General features: G+C 45.0%; 1 protein-coding gene across 1 annotated transcript; it reads right to left on the reverse strand.

Moving 5' to 3' along the window:
• Nucleotides 1-397: 397 nt before the first annotated feature.
• LOC130378046 (LIM/homeobox protein Lhx3-like) lies at nucleotides 398-14,426 on the reverse strand. The gene is made up of 8 exons (XM_056584984.1): nucleotides 14,419-14,426; nucleotides 13,767-13,818; nucleotides 11,003-11,114; nucleotides 5,978-6,149; nucleotides 5,501-5,703; nucleotides 3,504-3,655; nucleotides 1,870-2,041; nucleotides 398-1,356 (listed from the first exon to the last, which is right to left on the reverse strand). The coding sequence occupies exons 1-8, from the start codon at nucleotides 14,424-14,426 to the stop codon at nucleotides 899-901; spliced, it is 1,329 nt and encodes a 442-aa protein (XP_056440959.1). The 3' UTR covers nucleotides 398-898.
• Nucleotides 14,427-16,619: the final 2,193 nt, after the last annotated feature.

Consider the following 16,619-nt stretch of genomic DNA (forward strand, 5'->3'; position numbering starts at 1 on the left):
CGCCACCAGAGAGAATAAATAGGACATAAAACATCTTTCACAGAAACAAACACATAGACAACAGCCCGGGTGGGCCAAAAAACGTCTGGCCTTGAGACGGGGGGGGTTGCTTTGAGTGGAACTTAAGTAACGAGACATGATGAGAACACAAATGCATAGAAGTGACTGGACCGCCAGAGTCTGTTCAGAAAGACAACTTGTGTCTTTTACCTCCGTCTTCAAGCACAAAGTCCTCGTGTTCAGGGGGGTCATGTCCGAGAAGGTTGCATACAAAAATAAAGTCTCCCCAATGTGTTCAACCATTATATATATATATATATATATATATATATATATATATATATATAGAGATATATATATATCTATATATATATGTAGTTTATTTATATAGACATTTGGCAACAACCAGACACCTAAAGACGTTGACTTTTGAACCAAAATCTGCACCTAAGGACATTGAGATGTATAAAACGAGACAAAAGGAGGTGAGATTGGGACAGTAGGGTAAAAAAATTCATTTGTAACTATGGTTTGAAACGGTCCCATGAGAGAGTCCGTATGCGCGGTGGTAGTTTTATCGTGCCAATTCCGACAAGATTGTCCAAAGTATTCTGGATTTTTCACATTATGTTGTTTGACGGAGGCTGAAATTTGAGGCAAGTGCGTTGATGTATTGACATTTCTACTCTCTTGTATTGTCTGAAAGCGAATTGAACTTGAACCTGATATGAGGTGATACCGAACCAAAGATCCGAACACATCCCCGCCAGAACTGTCCACTCCGAGTGCTTTCCTCTTTTCCTGCGACCTGCAGTCCATCGTGACTATTTCATAGCTTCATCTACGACCCCCACCGCCACCAAAGGGGAAAAAGTCAAAATCCTTCTCAATAAACCAATCAAAACTGCCCGTGGTCTACCTCGTCCAACCAGGACGCAGGACTGGCGGGAAAGTCCGGGTAGCCGCCGCTGCTGCCCGTGGACAGGTCGGAGTGGGGCCCGTTGGCTCCGTGGCCCAGGGCTAAGCCCCTGATGGCGGGGTTCATCCCGGGGCCTCCGCCCTGGCTCATGATCGAGATCCCCGACTCCGGGTACACCAGGCCCGAGACGAGAGGGGGGTGCCTGGGCAGAGCCTGCAGCGAGCCCGGGGAGCCCGGCAGTGCGTAGGGGCTGTTGGAGCGGATGTCGTGGAACTGGTCCTGGGACGGCAGGACGCCGTGCTCCAGGGGGAAGGAAGAGCCGTGGTTGTTGCTGTTGCTGTTCCCCGTCTGGCGCCCCCCGATGGCCGGGGACGAATCGCTCAGGCTGCTGCCGTACAGGCCGTTAGTGTGGCCCAGCTCCGACATGGGGGGCTCGTCTGGGGGAGGGGAACACAGGGTTGATACTAGTCCATTGAGTTACTGGGAAGATGCTTGTGTCCAGAGCTACATGGGCTGACAGGGAACACTGATAACATGCACCAAGGAACAGGGGAGGGAACAAGTAGGCTGGAGACACAGGGGACCTTGGGGAACGAAACTTAGGCTGGGAGTCCATTTGAAACCCTTTTCTGCTCCTCAACACTTTTAAGCGTCAAAGGGTTTAGTAAATTCTGTATTTGTATTTCATGGCCTCACAAACATGCAAGCAGCCTGCACTTGAGCTCACTATAACCATCGTCTCTTGAAATGATCGGGAACATACCGTCGTTTGTTTACACTGATTAAAAAGCTTGTGGATGCCCTATGAACCCCTACGGTGCACTTTATGATCAATACGAAATACAAAAGAACATTACAACACAAAAAAACACTTCCCCTCCCTTCCTTTGCTACTCTGGCGGGACCCTGGCCACGGCCTGGTTCATAGAGGGGGGGGGGGGGCTGTGTACCTGTGAAGGAGACCTCAGCGTCGCTGTCCATGCCCTCCTCCTGGATGCTGTCCTTGTCCGACTTGGAGCTGCCCCGGGACCGCTTCATGTTGCGGAAGTACTGGCCCCAGCGCTGGCGGCCCGCGTCCTTCTTCAGACGCTTCTCCTTCGCTCGCCGGTTCTGGAACCACACCTGGAGACAGAGAGAGAGAGAGAGAGAGAGAGAGAGAGAGAGAGAGAGAGAGAGAGAGAGAGAGAGAGAGAGAGAGAGAGAGAGAGAGAGAGAGAGAGAGAGAGAGAGAGAGAGAGAGAGAGAGAGAGAGATTTGTTAAGATTTATCCCAGTAGAGAAAGGTTCATTCATTCAAGCTTGTTCATATCACTGACAATAGCCCTACTCAATTTAAGTCAATTTAAACACAAAATGTAAAATTACATGTGTTGATTCCTAGTTTTGTTTAATTTTGTTATCTTCGACAAGTTATAGCCTTGCTTCTTTGAACGTATCATAAATTCAGGTAAAAAACATTTGTTATTGATATATATTTTTTATATAAATATCGATTTAGAATACAGCCTGTGTCTAAAGCCTTCAAGGTGCATTAAAGCATTGAAATGGAATTCTTCTTGTAAAACATTTGGGAGGGCCCAGATGTTTACCATTGGTCTAATTATACCAGTCCTATCCTCCTTGTAACGGCACCGCATTCACACTCGAAATTGCTTGATGCAAGGACAGTCTGCACTACAACGGAGCACGTCCCTTTGAACCCAGACGGAAGGACTTTACGGCAGTGGGGGGTGAGAAAGACCCGATGCTCACAACTCCCTGGCCCCTCGCGAGATTTATCGCGAACGTGATTAACTCGCGGACAGCTACAAGTTGTCCTTAACCCCGTGGAGCAGACAGCCTCCACCACTCCCCGGTCGCCCATTGACTTGAATTATGCAAATTCCTTGCGTGGTGGTCGCACCTCGCACATCGGGACGATAAATTTAGCGGCTAAGAAAAAGGTAATAAAAACTGAATGCAAAATAACGGAAGAATCGTATAAGAATACAAATGAAAATATAGGCTTACAAATAAAATGTAACATATTAATACTATGTATAAATAAGTAAGTAAATAAAATAATAAAAACATTCGTTTTCATGAATTATAGGCTATTTCTTTTGGTGTTTAATAATATCGGCCAATGCAATTGACCTACTTTTTTGGTTCGACATTGCTTACAGGCCTTCAAACGGTCCCTGGTTCAGGATCCGTTTACTGTAGGCCTACCTGCTCTCTCGAGTGTAGGCCTATATCACCTAAAGTCAGCCCCTTTATGGCCGCCTTGAACCCCGCGGACTAACCAACAGCTACGTGGACGCTCGTGCCTCTCTTTTATCCCCGCAAGCGATCAGCGCACATAACCACCACTACGATAAACGCCCTCTCTTCACAGACCACGTGCAGTAATCAGTAACCCTAACCTTGTGACTTTGCTACGGAAGCCGTACTTAATATATATGTATCAAACCAGCACCACCCCCCACACCACCACAATTTAAGCAACACATAACCCTTGATAAAAACTGAGTCAGCGCGGTATATATACCGCCCTTAATGGAAGGGCTTTTAATGGATAATAATACACTCTAGTCTCTTCATACCTGCACGACCCGCATGTCGAGGCCCGTCTCGGAGGAGAGCTGTTCCCGTACGTGGCGGGCGGGCTTGGGTGAGTTATTGTAGGCGTTCTTCAGCGTCTCTAGTTGCTTGGCTGTGATGGTGGTTCGCGGCCGCTTGGCAGTCGAGTCGGCTTCTGAAATGTAAATGACGCACAGGAAGGATCAGTCACTGTCTGCCAATTGGGAGAACACAAGGGTATCGCATCATGGATGAAAGCCCGCAATAGCCTGGATTCCTTAAAGTAGGCCTAGTAGGCCTGTAGTAGGTCTATAATGGGCCTACTGTAGGCCTATAAGCCTGGAAGGCTTCGGTATGGTAAAGGATGTAGGCCTTACTGTAGGCCTTAAAACAACGTGTTAAAATAATAATAGCATAGTAGGCCTGTATATTTCATAGAGGCTGCACATGCCTATAAGTGGTTAATGCACCACCTATTGCAGTCCATGATGCCTCATAGCTTTTATTAAATAATAATAATTATTTATTTTTAAAAACCCATATTCAACTGATTCGTTAGAACTAGCTTTCGTTTTGTTGTTTTGTGTATTTTTTTAGTATCCAGAATGCGTCCCTGTGTATGCCAACACAGCAGCACAGAACAAACAGCAGGAAAAAACTACAAAACCAACAAACCCAATGGAACCGGTCCAAGTGATAGCGGCGTCTCATTAGTAAAATAAACGTGTGTGTTTTTCCTGAAAACTCGTGTTAACTCACAACGTAAATCAGCGCTTAGTGCGCCGCAGTAAATTCAACAGCAGATGGGCTGCAGAACAGTGCACCGACGCCTCGGATGCTCCAGCAGACCGCAGGACTCGGTTTAGTGGTATTATTGTGTGTTTATGACATGGCCATGCGCTTGAAAATATGAAGCCTGTACTAATTAATTGGGAAATAGGCCTAAGGCTGAGATAGAATATCATTATAGTTTTCATACAAAAATGTACAGATGCTGTTAATAGGCCTATCAGTAAAGGTGGCTGTGAATGTTTCATGCACAATTTATTTTATGCACAATGCTGTGAAGGTCTTTATACAGAAGTATAGCAACACAAAACACAGGCCACTTTTCAGTGCAACAGTCATTAGGTTTCCAGCCCAGTGATATATGTGTTATCCCTGCATAATCCATGCTTTTAGCTAATTGAAAGTTTTCAGCATGATCATGCTTGGTCTGTTATTACAAAATGCTGTTCACACGGACAATAGTGAGGATAACTGTTTAAATACACTATTGGTGGTGGTCTGTCTATTTCTTAAAAAAAACACGAATTTAGCTGTATTTTAAAAATATATATGGCTACAAGAATAAGCCATACCACAATCTATACTCCTTTGACAACCTGTATTAGACCCAATTGTGGTGCGCCCCTCATATTTCTTCCCTTATTTTGAATAGATAAAAAACCCACAACAAATATAAACCAACGGGTCTTCGTAATTTATGAGTTGGTCGACGAAAGAGCACCCCCCCCCCCCCACACACACACACACAAACGCTTACACCATCTGAAGGGGGCTTCAGTGGCCTCTTGTACAGAACGAGTCCGTTGCGATCGATCGGGGGGCTGCCGACCACGCAGTCCGCTCAGGTGGGTCAAAGTTTGCGTCAGGGCGCGCGATGACCTCATTGTCACGTGAAATATGGGGCTTCAGTCTGCCGTTTAATTAAAGGTCAAACCCCATTAAGCATGCAAAACACCCATTATATTTGTGGTTGGATTTGTTATTTTTGCTGGTCGTTCCAACAGAATAACGAAACGTATGCGGGGGTTGTATTTCACAATAATTAATTGATGATATGCGGTGTGTGTGTGTGTGTGTGTGTGTGTGTGTGTGTGTGTGTGTGTGTGTGTGTGTGTGTGTGTGTGTGTGTGTGTGTGTGTGTGTGTGTGTGTGTGTGTGTGCATATGTGTGTGTGCTTGCTTGTTGAGTGGAGTGGAGCCACCACCACCACCTACCACTGGACGACCCTTACCTCTCTGTTTGGCTGTCTCGTAGTCTGCCTTGCACACGAGCCGGCTGTCGTCCATCAGGTAGTACTCGTCCCCCGTGGCGAGCTGCCGTTTGCAAACGATGCAGGCGAAGCAGTGAAGGTGGTACACGAAGTCCTGCGCCCGGCGCACCACCTGGGTGGGCGGGATGCCTTGCTGACACGCGGCGCATTTTGTCCCAAATCTCCTTTTGGAAAATTGCGGGGCCAAGATTAATACAATGATAACGACCACATCAAAGCTTTTCCTCTTAAGTTGGCTTATATATACTAATAATGCTAATTCCTTGCATGCAGTCTTAAGCGCTTTCAAAGGTGTGGAGAGCGCGTCAGTGAGGATGGGGGATGGATGTCTTGTTCTCACCATCCGTGAGAAGAGGATGAGTGAGACTATCCGAATTAATTTTACTTAAAATCAACCCCCCAAAAGAGGTGGATCGTTACAGCGTGTGGTGTACTCACTTAAAGAAGTCCTCTTTGCAGTACACGCTGTCCCCCCGGCTGAAGCACTTCTCGGCCAGCTGGGACTGGCAGTCGCTGCACTTGAGGCACTTGCTGTGCCAGTGGCGGTCCAGCACCTTGAGGATGAAGCGGTCCACGATGTGCTGGTTGCAGCCCGCACACACTGGGATCTCTGGGGGGGAGAGGAGATTATGAGCCTTCATGGGTTCACATTAGCTCTTCGTAAAAAAATATATAAAATTGGTCTATTGTGAAACAAACACGTGATGAGGGTTTGCTTTTGATATTTTGAAGGCATATAGGTCTGCTATTTCTTATGATATATATTTTTCTGTGGTCCATCTATTAAATAGTATCATTTGTTCAATTTAATAAAAAAAATAAATATTGAAAATGCAAAAAGTGGCTCCGAGTTTATTTGAGATTTACAGTGTTCACCTATTTAAAAAAATAAACAATGAAAATACAGATTTTGTTTTGGTAAATAGGCCTACGTAAACTTTGATTAATGCTTTGATGAAATATACGATTCCTTAATAAAAAATGATTTTCCAGTTGATAGACAGCCTAGAACATAACAATGCAGCATTATAAACACGATCATCGAGGATATCAAAATGTCGTGTCTTATTTCACCCATCATAAAATCAAGCAAAACAACAACATCCCACCATCCCTTTATCATCAAAGTCAAGATTATAAAACCATTTTTCTAAATTATGGAGAATCAGGCATAAGGAATACGTCTCCATGTTATCGATACGCTTTACAAATTCTCTCGCCGTTATTTTGACGATAATAATATTTTTACTTTATCCAAAAAGCAGGCTACAAACTAAATGGTATTCACGCATGTCCACTTCAATGCTTGAGTAGAACGCATTATGTAACATAATGGCCAAGCAAATTGAATGCATCTTCGGCCATCAGAATAAAATAGACAAAAACTAACATATTTTCGCTAAATATATTGACATGTATACATAAATATATTTTTGTATATGCATGGCAATCTGTACTGCAATATAAATAAATAGGCTACCTGAACAAAGGCCTTATAATCATAATAATAAATCAACGATCAATGATCAGAGACCATTGCGTCGTTTGTAAATGAAGACGAGGAGGCAGACTTTAGGTTTGTCTCATGTTTAGCGTATTTGCTTATTGTATTGTTACTATTATTTGATTCCCTATTAGAAAAGTAGGCCTAATCTATAAAAAGTGACTTTAAATTAATCGTGATGGAACGGTTTAATAAAACACTGACATTTAGTTCAGCCTTTTCTTTGGTGCTATTAAGAAGAGGGACTCCATTCATCGAGCCCATATCAAATGTATAATTTACGCTTGTTTCTATGTGGTAGGCCTACGTCGTGGAAGATTTATGAAATTTTAATAAAGCGTTTTCTCTGGCCCCTACAGGTGAGATCCGCGTCACGGCCAGGTGCAGCCAGGACATCACTAATGCAGAAGGTTTGGAAAACTAGAAAGACACGGCCCAGTCTCACGGCATAACCCAATGGGTTCCAGCGATGAGCACCATGTCCTGGAGATATTAAAATGATGGATACCAATATGTCCAGACTGTCAAAACTGTTCAGGAAAAAGTGTAATCCTAGTTCCTGCAAAGCGTATACACACGGAGAACTCTGTGTTACGTTAGGCCTGATTCCAAAAGTCTAACATGAGGCCTTGCAGACTGTATTTCAACGACACTTCTGCCAAATCTGTTGCGGTTATTACCAATATATAATAAGCTAGTGTATATCCCTTTTACCAGAGGCTTACGACATACATAACTATACGTTATTATCATCTTCCAATTACCTTTCCCGAGTTCCCCACTCTGCGTCAAGAACGCAAGAAGCCTCTCAGCGTGGTTCGGTGCGCCTTTTGGCGAACTCCGCGCGCTAAGCCCCTCCATCGCGCATCACTCGAGCTTACTTTATGGATAAATATCCCAGTACAGTGATCTGAAGCTCTGAAGTCTGTCCGCAGTAGATGTGAACTATAGCAGGGACAGATACAAAGAGACAACTAAAACTATCGCCCGATCGGCCAAACATGTGTTTGTGTCTGCTTGCCGTGCGCGCGCGCGCACGCGTGTGTGCGTGTGTGTGTGTGTGTGTGTGTGTGTGTGTGTGTGTGTGTGTGTGTGTGTGTGTGTGTGTGTGTGTGTGTGTGTGTGTGTCTGTGTGTGTGTACGTGTGTGTGTGTGTGTGTGTTTGTAAGCGGGGCAGTGTCCTGCAGTCGATGCTGCGCATGATTACGCTGCATCGTTTCCTTGGCGACAGGTAGCAGATTAACATCACCTACCGGCCCATAGGGAGGGGGGAGTGGGGGTAGAGCTGCAGGCCTACCGCACACAACACATGATGCATTATGATGAATAAATAGTTACAGTCATGTTAGAGTTGTATCTGTAGATGGGACGTGTGTGATTTGAATAAGGCTGTCGAGTAGGACTAGACCAAACTATTAGGGCATTTAGACCTTTATGATGTTAGGATTTTGCACCCATAAATTCTAGGCCTCAAGTGATATATTGCATTGTAAAGTAATTTACATTAACCAATTTAATATTAATGATATCTATGGTAAAATAGGCCTTGGTCACACGTTCCGTGCATCATGCATGCGTGTTCAACAAGGTCTGGGGTCGGCCTGCTATGATGTATGTTGATACACTATGATGATACACTAACCAACGTTTGTGTGTTGTTATTTACTTTTATAAATACATTGTTAAAACTTTCGCGTTCACAGAGAAATGTATACTGTTTACTATACAAGCATATATTGCCAAGGAATGAAGGACGAATACAACTTTCTAAAAATATATCCTCATCCATGATTCATGGCCTCCTATTTAAATACATCCCTGAACTAAACGCAATGTGCCAATAGTTGGGACTGTTTGAACTTATTTGAACGTCGTATACATTGCTTTACACTGAAAATGCAATTAGAATATGTTACTCTCAGTAACATATTTCTAGAATAAAGAGCTGTCCAGCAATTTACCAGTAACCAAGTGTAGCCAGATAGTTACTCAACTAGTTATACACAACGTAACGCAGCATCTCATAGATACACACACACACACACACACACACACACACACATACGCACAAACACACACACACACACACACACACACACACACACACACACACACACACACACACACACACACACACACACACACACACACACACACACACACACACACACACACACACACACACACACACACACACACACACACACACTCTCCAACCAACCAGTAGGTTCTCCTTCCGTAGCATCCCAGAAACAAGTGTTTATTTAGCGGAGAGATCGGCTGTTCAATAGCATGTTGATCGGGTTTACGACCCGATGAATTTTATTGACACTGATCTCTGGCACAAAAGAGCGCCCTGGGAAATCAGGGCTAGTGCCAGAGCCGCGTGCACCTTTGATGAATCTAAAATCAATGTCCACGCGGGGCCCCCATCGGGCCCCAGTAGCATATATAAAAGACGTTTGGGGAGAAGAAAATAACCAACGGCTCCGGGTGGCCTCCACTCCACCCGGGTACACCCTTTGAGAAATCTTGTCAGATGACGACGAATAATATTCATCTGTTTTATTTTGTCACTCCATTTTTTTGAGGAGCCCCCTCTACTGTAATGTGTCAACACGGCGTCCTAAAACCACCATTGCTGTAGGCTAATAGTCATGGAGATCATATATGAGATTTAATTCATGTCGTTTTCGGGTATCCTCCACATTTTCTCAGACAAAGGCCTAATTTTGTTAAAACCAGCCTGGAATGAAATTATATTTTTTGGGACCGAATTCTTATTAGGTCTATTTATCTCGTTTGTAATATTTATTTTGCATCCTTCCTGCAATTTCTTTTTTGGAAAAGAAACAGCCCCGAATATTAAATCAGGCCATGAAATAAATAAAATTGAATTAAGTTTTCAAACAAAATATCAGACCCAAGATAAAGGCTCCTACGAGTGAAATATAACGGGTTGGGGAGACATTGATTATTTAGGTAAATCCTTAAAGATTGAAACGTGTCTGCACGCGGGGCTATTGTAGTCCCCGCGATCCACCTCAGGTGTCCCACCTGTCCCGGGGCAAGGGGACACCTGTTGAACACTGGGCGCATGTATATTGGATGCGGTAGCGTGGCTATATGTGTGGTGTGTGTGTGTGTGTGTGTGTGTGTGTGTGTGTGTGTGTGTGTGTGTGTGTGTGTGTGTGTGTGTGTGTGTGTGTGTGTGTGTGTGTGTGTGTGTGTGTGTGTGTGAGAGAGAGTTCTTAGTGGTGCACAGTGAATACTGTGAGGAATACCCCTTAACAACAACAACTATCCGGTGGTCTCAGAAGTCCCCGTGACAACGGTCGGAAGTGGTGTGAAATGACATCTTGCGCCTCACATCTGTTCTTATGATTCCCCAACAAAGCGTCTTATTACGTATTCATGGCGTCTCTCCTAAAGCGGCCCACCATGGCTCTCTATACACACTGCAGTACAACCAAAACCGTGACAAAAATAAACTAAAACCTATTGTTTGTTCAATTTATCAGGAATATTTAAAAAAAACGATTAATGCTTGCTCGTTTACAGATAAGTCCTTCACATTTTAATTCATAGTTATATTTTAGGACACAACGTTCTGCCCTGCAGCCTATTTATGAATTGCCATTAATAATTAATTAAGCAGCTGGAAAGTGCACTTTAAACGTGTTTAAATCCTGTTTTATTCGGTTCGGTCATGGCTTGTCTCTCGGTAGTTTGTCGCGGTGACAGGATCATTTCATGGCAGTTATAACGCGAAAGGGCCCATGGCTCCCCGCTGGGCCGCTCGCTTCATGCTCGTTACCATCCATTAAAGACCTGTAGTCTCCTTACAAGCTATTTCCACCTATTCTGACACGCTTTTAATTATTATTTTCATGGTTCGAAAATAAATATGGTTCGAAAAAAAAATTGATAATATTAAAGGATTTTTGATTCGGTCTTACCTTGGCTCGAACCGTATCGGGAGAAATTCCCTGAGTTCTGACAGCTCGTTCCCGGGTGCTCCAGCAACATGCTGCCGGTCCTCTGTTTGGGCGACGACGGGTCAATATAGTGCTGCACAAAAAGGGCAACCGCAATTTATGAAACCTAAGATATTCAAAAAAAAAGAAAATAATATCTATTCGGTCTGCTATTGCGGTGGTTAGTGATCCTCTGCAGAAACGCCCAGAAAGGTGTGATATCTCGGGTGGGACGGCACTCGTAACTGCGGGAAAGCGCGCTTGATCTCCTGAGGAACACGCAGCCCCTCTGTGCCTGGGAGGTGGAAACTTTAGAAATGCGGTCGGTTGCGCCGTCTGATCCCGAGACTAGAGGAGAGGCGGAGGTGAAAGGGGGTGGGCGGCGAGACGATGCCTGACCATCACCAACGTCAGCTGACCTGACGATGCGAGCTGTGGTGTTGTCTGCTTTTGCATAACAAAAGTAACAGCTCGAGTGTGGCGGTGCTCAGCTGTACACGCGTGGCGCGCGGTGACTCTGCTGTCCAAGGTCCTGCAGGAGGAATGTGTTCTCCGTAAGGGCTTGCACGGGGAGGGGGCGTGGGATTTGTGTGTGTGTGTGTGTGTGTGTGTGTGTGTGTATGTGTGTGTGTGTGTGTGTGTGTGTGTGTGTGTGTGTGTGTGTGTGTGTGTGTGTGTGTGTGTGGTGTTGTGTGTGTGTGTCTGGTGTGTGTGCCTCTCTCCCTCGCTCTCTTGCGCGCGTGCGCACACACACACACACACACACACGCACGCACGCACGCGCGCGCGCACACACACACACACGCACGCGCGCGCGCACACATGGAAACACACACGCCTGGACAAGTGCCGTCACAACAACCACCACCTCAGGCCGACAGACTTGGAGGAAAAACGGCGCTCAGTCCGTCCTCTATTCAGCGGTGCGCGTGTCCGTCTTATCCAAAGTGCACACTGGGGAATATGGAAATTTGTTTAGGCATTGTTTGCGCTTTTCAAATCATTGTCGTGCTTTCCGAAGCATGGTTGTGCTTTTCAAATCGTTGTTGTGCTTTTCAAATCGTTGCTGTGCTACTCAAATCACCTTGTGGCCCTTTGTTTACTTGTAAACCATTAGATGAACACTATAAGGGCAAGTATAAATGGTATGCCATTGCTACACATTTTACACATTTTTACACATTTTAATAATAATTAATGTGTGTAAGTTATGATTCATATCCTAATACGACTAAAAACATTACACTCATAGTCTAACATTTAAATATATTTAACATCGAATATATATATATATTCGATGTAATTGACTATGAGTATGGCAAAGCATATATGCTTTGCCAAGTTAACACCCTGTAATAATTGGCGCACGCTGCTTATACGGAGATTAAAACGGGAAGTCTGGTCTTTGTTTAATTCCTGACCCAGTTGGGCGTCTTACAGGCCGGGGTAGAGACGGGTCTGGGGCTGCTTGGCTGGCTGCAGGCCTCTGACCCGGGGCTAGACCACTCCTACAGCTTTGATTCAATTTTACTGGCCCAGCATGCCTGTCCATTAGCGCTCTAAGCCAATTAGGAGTCCTTGTTAGTTCACACGGGGTAATTAACCCGCAAGCCAACCTGGAAGAAAGGAAGAAGACGTCCTTCACGTATGAGCAGGATGGGCCTCGTGGTTCAGGAGGTTAGAACTCCCGGGCACCAGAGTCTGTCGGGTTCGATTCCCAATGCTGGCATGTCTTACTTGTAAAGGCAGCCTGAGCAAGATTATAATAACACTTAATAATAAGAATAATAAGAATAATGATAGGAATTATTTTAATTATAATTATAAATTTAATTTGTATCGCACCTTTCAAAATACTCAAAGACACTTGAACAGTCAGAAAAAAAACTAATAATAAACAACATTCAGCCTAAAAGAGATTTCGGCTTTGGGCAGAAAGACCAGACGATATGAGAATGTAGACAAGTTTAATCATTAAAAGCAAGTTTGAAGATATGCCTTTTAAGGTGAAGACTTGCCCAGAGGAGAGAGAGGTGGCGTCCCGAAACGGGGTTAGGGGTGACATCCAGAGGGAGGGGGGCGGTGACGGAGCAGGACCTTGTGCCCAAGGTTCAGTCATGGTGGGCGGTGCCAGTGGGTTGGACGGGTGTATGGTGGTGTGAGAGATCAGAGAGGTGGGAGTGGGCCAAGTGATGGAGAGCTTTACAAGGGGTAAGAAGGAGTTTGAAGTCCATGCGTGGAGAGCCAGTGGAGGGATGTGTTCTTTGGGTTGGGAGTGAGTGGGAAGACGGGCAGCTTGGTTAGGTTTGTGTTGGAATTTGTTGAGGTCTTTGGCGTATGCGCCGTAGAGGCTGCTGTTGCAGCAGTCGATTCTGGAAGGGGATCAAAGCATGGATGAGTCTTTGGGTGGCCCAGAAGGCCAGGGGTGGTGGGAGGCAGGCGATGTTTCGGAGGTGAAGGAAGGGGGTTTGTGTTGTTTGATTGAGGTGGGGTTCGAAGGAGAGGCTGGGGTCACAGATGGCATTGAGGTTTAAGGACGGTAGGGGATGTGTGGACAGTGGAGCCATCAATACTGTCTGAGAAATATGTGAAGATTTATTGAGGGATTTCCCACCAATGATGAGGATTTCTGATTGGTTACAGTTACGTTTTGAGTTTCAGAAGTCCATGCTCTCTCAGTGTTTTTGCTGATTTTGCTAGGGCTTGCAGATTGTTGTGGTGACTTAATGAGGAAGTATGCCCGTACATGGGACCACAGAGACGGGATGGGGTTGGCCGAGGAAACGCTGCAGATGCGTCTGGAAAAGTGGAGGATGAATAGATGTGTCGGACCTGAGTGTTGTTTGTCAGGTTGACAGTGGGGGTAACATGATCCAGGGACATGGCTGGGGCCGTATCGGAGACGGGGGAGGATTGCGTGGTTGGTACAGTCCGGGCCTACACGGGCTAACCACTCCGGGTTTGGAGGGATCCTGAGGGGGTATTGACCATGCAACTAACGGGGCTGGGGAGGGAAGATGGAGCCGTGACAGAGAAGTCCGTGTCTGGATCAGGTAACATTCCCAGTTGGGAGTTTCTCCAAGTGAATAAAGCGCCAGTGCCACAGATAAATTTGGTTAAGGCTCCAAAAAACAGTGGTTAGCTTAGCACGTCTGTTTTTAGCTAACACGCTACGGGCTAGGCGGCAGTTAGTTTAGCACGCGGCATGTTCTAGCAAACATACGCTATCTTTAATCTTGTGAGTCGATGCAGTTGCTGTCAACTCAAAGTCATTGAACGCTGTTGGTTCGGACTCCTAATTCATACGGCCACGGCGGACGAGCGGACCCGGTCGTCCCACGATGCTCCTTCCTGATCGCTGCCTCCTGTCGACCTCCTCTGATGACCTTTCCCCTTACCTGATCATGAATGTCAAAATGCGGGAAATGTTTCAACCAATATCCACTGAAACTCACTTTGAAAAAAAAGTGTTGGCTAAATGGCCTCATAATAGTATCTATCAGGTCTAATTTAATTATTACTCCTTCGAACCGCCGGACCGGTTATCCCCTCTCTCTCTTCTTTGTTGTTCTTCATACGTCCGTATACATATAAAGATCTCCAGGCTTTATCTCGGCCTCATCTATTTGATGCTTGTTTTTCCCGGCAGTGAAGTAGTGAGTTTCTGTGTTTTGTCTGCCGTAATCTCGTGGTGCACAAGTCAAGTTGTGATCTCTTTACGCAGATTACAAGGGAAACGTTGAAGTAAATCTGGAAGGATCCGTGGATTGTAACTATATGCTTCTAAAGCCCCATGCAGCGCCAAAGGAGCTTAGCTTTAGCAGCATAACAACACAGCGAGCGTATCGCTGCAGGCTGCTGTTATTGACTGGGTGGTTAGCTGCTCCTGTTATAGCGGGCCTTTCTCTGTTTCCGACCTTTAACACAAAACACGTGATGTTATTTCACAGGCCCGCGCTATACATATGTATCCCGGGAAGTAATGCAAAGACAAACACGCAAAAAGATACATGTGAAATTTGCATGGAATAATAAAGAAACACGTACATAAATCAGAATGCAGTTGAATTGGATGCGGCTTGCAGTTTTTTCAGCCTTTATTCATTTGATATTGCATGACTCGAAAAATTAAGGCTTCTCTTAAGGCAACACGTCAATGAACTTAATAACACAACAAAAAAACGGATGAAAACAAACACATAATTGACCAAACTAAAAAGGACAATATTCACCTTGTTTGTGATCTCTGCTTCAAGAGCTCCTCCCTGGCATGCGGTTTATGTGGAGTGCAATCCTTTAAACGTCGTTGTTGGCGCTCCTCGCTCTGTTTTGATCAGGGACGATTGGTAAAACAATGCCACACCTGGTCCCCCTCTCTTTCTTCAGAGAGAGAGCGAGCGAGAGGGAGAGAGAGAGTCGAACGCCCACGCAACCCCACCTTTAATGGCCCCCCATAAAGAGGCCGAAATTTGCACTTATATTAGAGACTCTGAGCTAGATCTTGAACATGGATGCACCACACACACACCTGCTCAAAGACAAAAACGCATACGTACACACACGCACGCACACACAAACACACACACACACACACACGCACAAGCACACAGAGACACACACACATACACACATGCACACGGAATGGAGAATCAAACGATGCACAACAGCTGTGGTTGTTCTGTTGATCCAAGTCGGAGATCACTTGAAAGATAACAAGTTGCATATGAATGCACATGACACCTCTGTGGTCTCCTCAAGCAGGAGGCACTCACCTGGAAAGAAGAAAGCAGCCCTTGATGAGAGCAAGGGGGCTGAGCAGGGTCACGCTAAATGGAGACTCGCATGCTTGTTGTTTTAGTGCACATAATGGAAATCAGAAGAGATGCAATGGTATGATTTTTCACGAAACCATGATCAATTCTAGCATCTTTACTACTATCTATAGAGTCTATTATATTTTACCTTTATATGGAGATTTTTGCTTTTTTTGTTTGTCAAGAAAACAAAAACAAATCATTGCTGTTGAAACACTGCAGAGGTTTAGATTCCTGTTGCACACCCAGGCATGCCCACGCACACAAACACACACATGTGCTCATACACACACACACACACACACACACACACACACACACACACACACACACACACACACACACACACACACACACACACACACACACACACACACACACACACTCATAGACACACAAATCACTCCAACATTGTGTAACGATCATTGGCAAGAACTGAGCAGCAAATATGAAATATGATGATTTCTCATTTCTTCTTTCACTAATGTACGTGTGCAGCTAAATCTAGCGCATGATTTATACTCAGAGCTCGGAATACGTTTTATACATTCTCTAAATCCTGGCCTCTCCCACTTGTCAGTAGCAACTTGTAAGCGGCAGGACTTGCTTTTGCATATGCAACCAACGTATTACGTCTGGATATTATTGATTGTGGAGCTGTAAACGTCATGACTTTCTCTCTCTCAGAATAGGACGGATAACACGATATATGGTTTGAAACTGTAAGTGATGGGGGGGAGGGGAGGGGGAAGTCACATTGGACAAACCGAACGCATTAACTCTTT

The sequence above is a fragment of the Gadus chalcogrammus genome, unplaced genomic scaffold (genome assembly GCF_026213295.1).
Source record: "Gadus chalcogrammus isolate NIFS_2021 unplaced genomic scaffold, NIFS_Gcha_1.0 GACHA062, whole genome shotgun sequence".
NCBI classification, from domain to species: Eukaryota; Metazoa; Chordata; class Actinopteri; order Gadiformes; family Gadidae; genus Gadus; species Gadus chalcogrammus.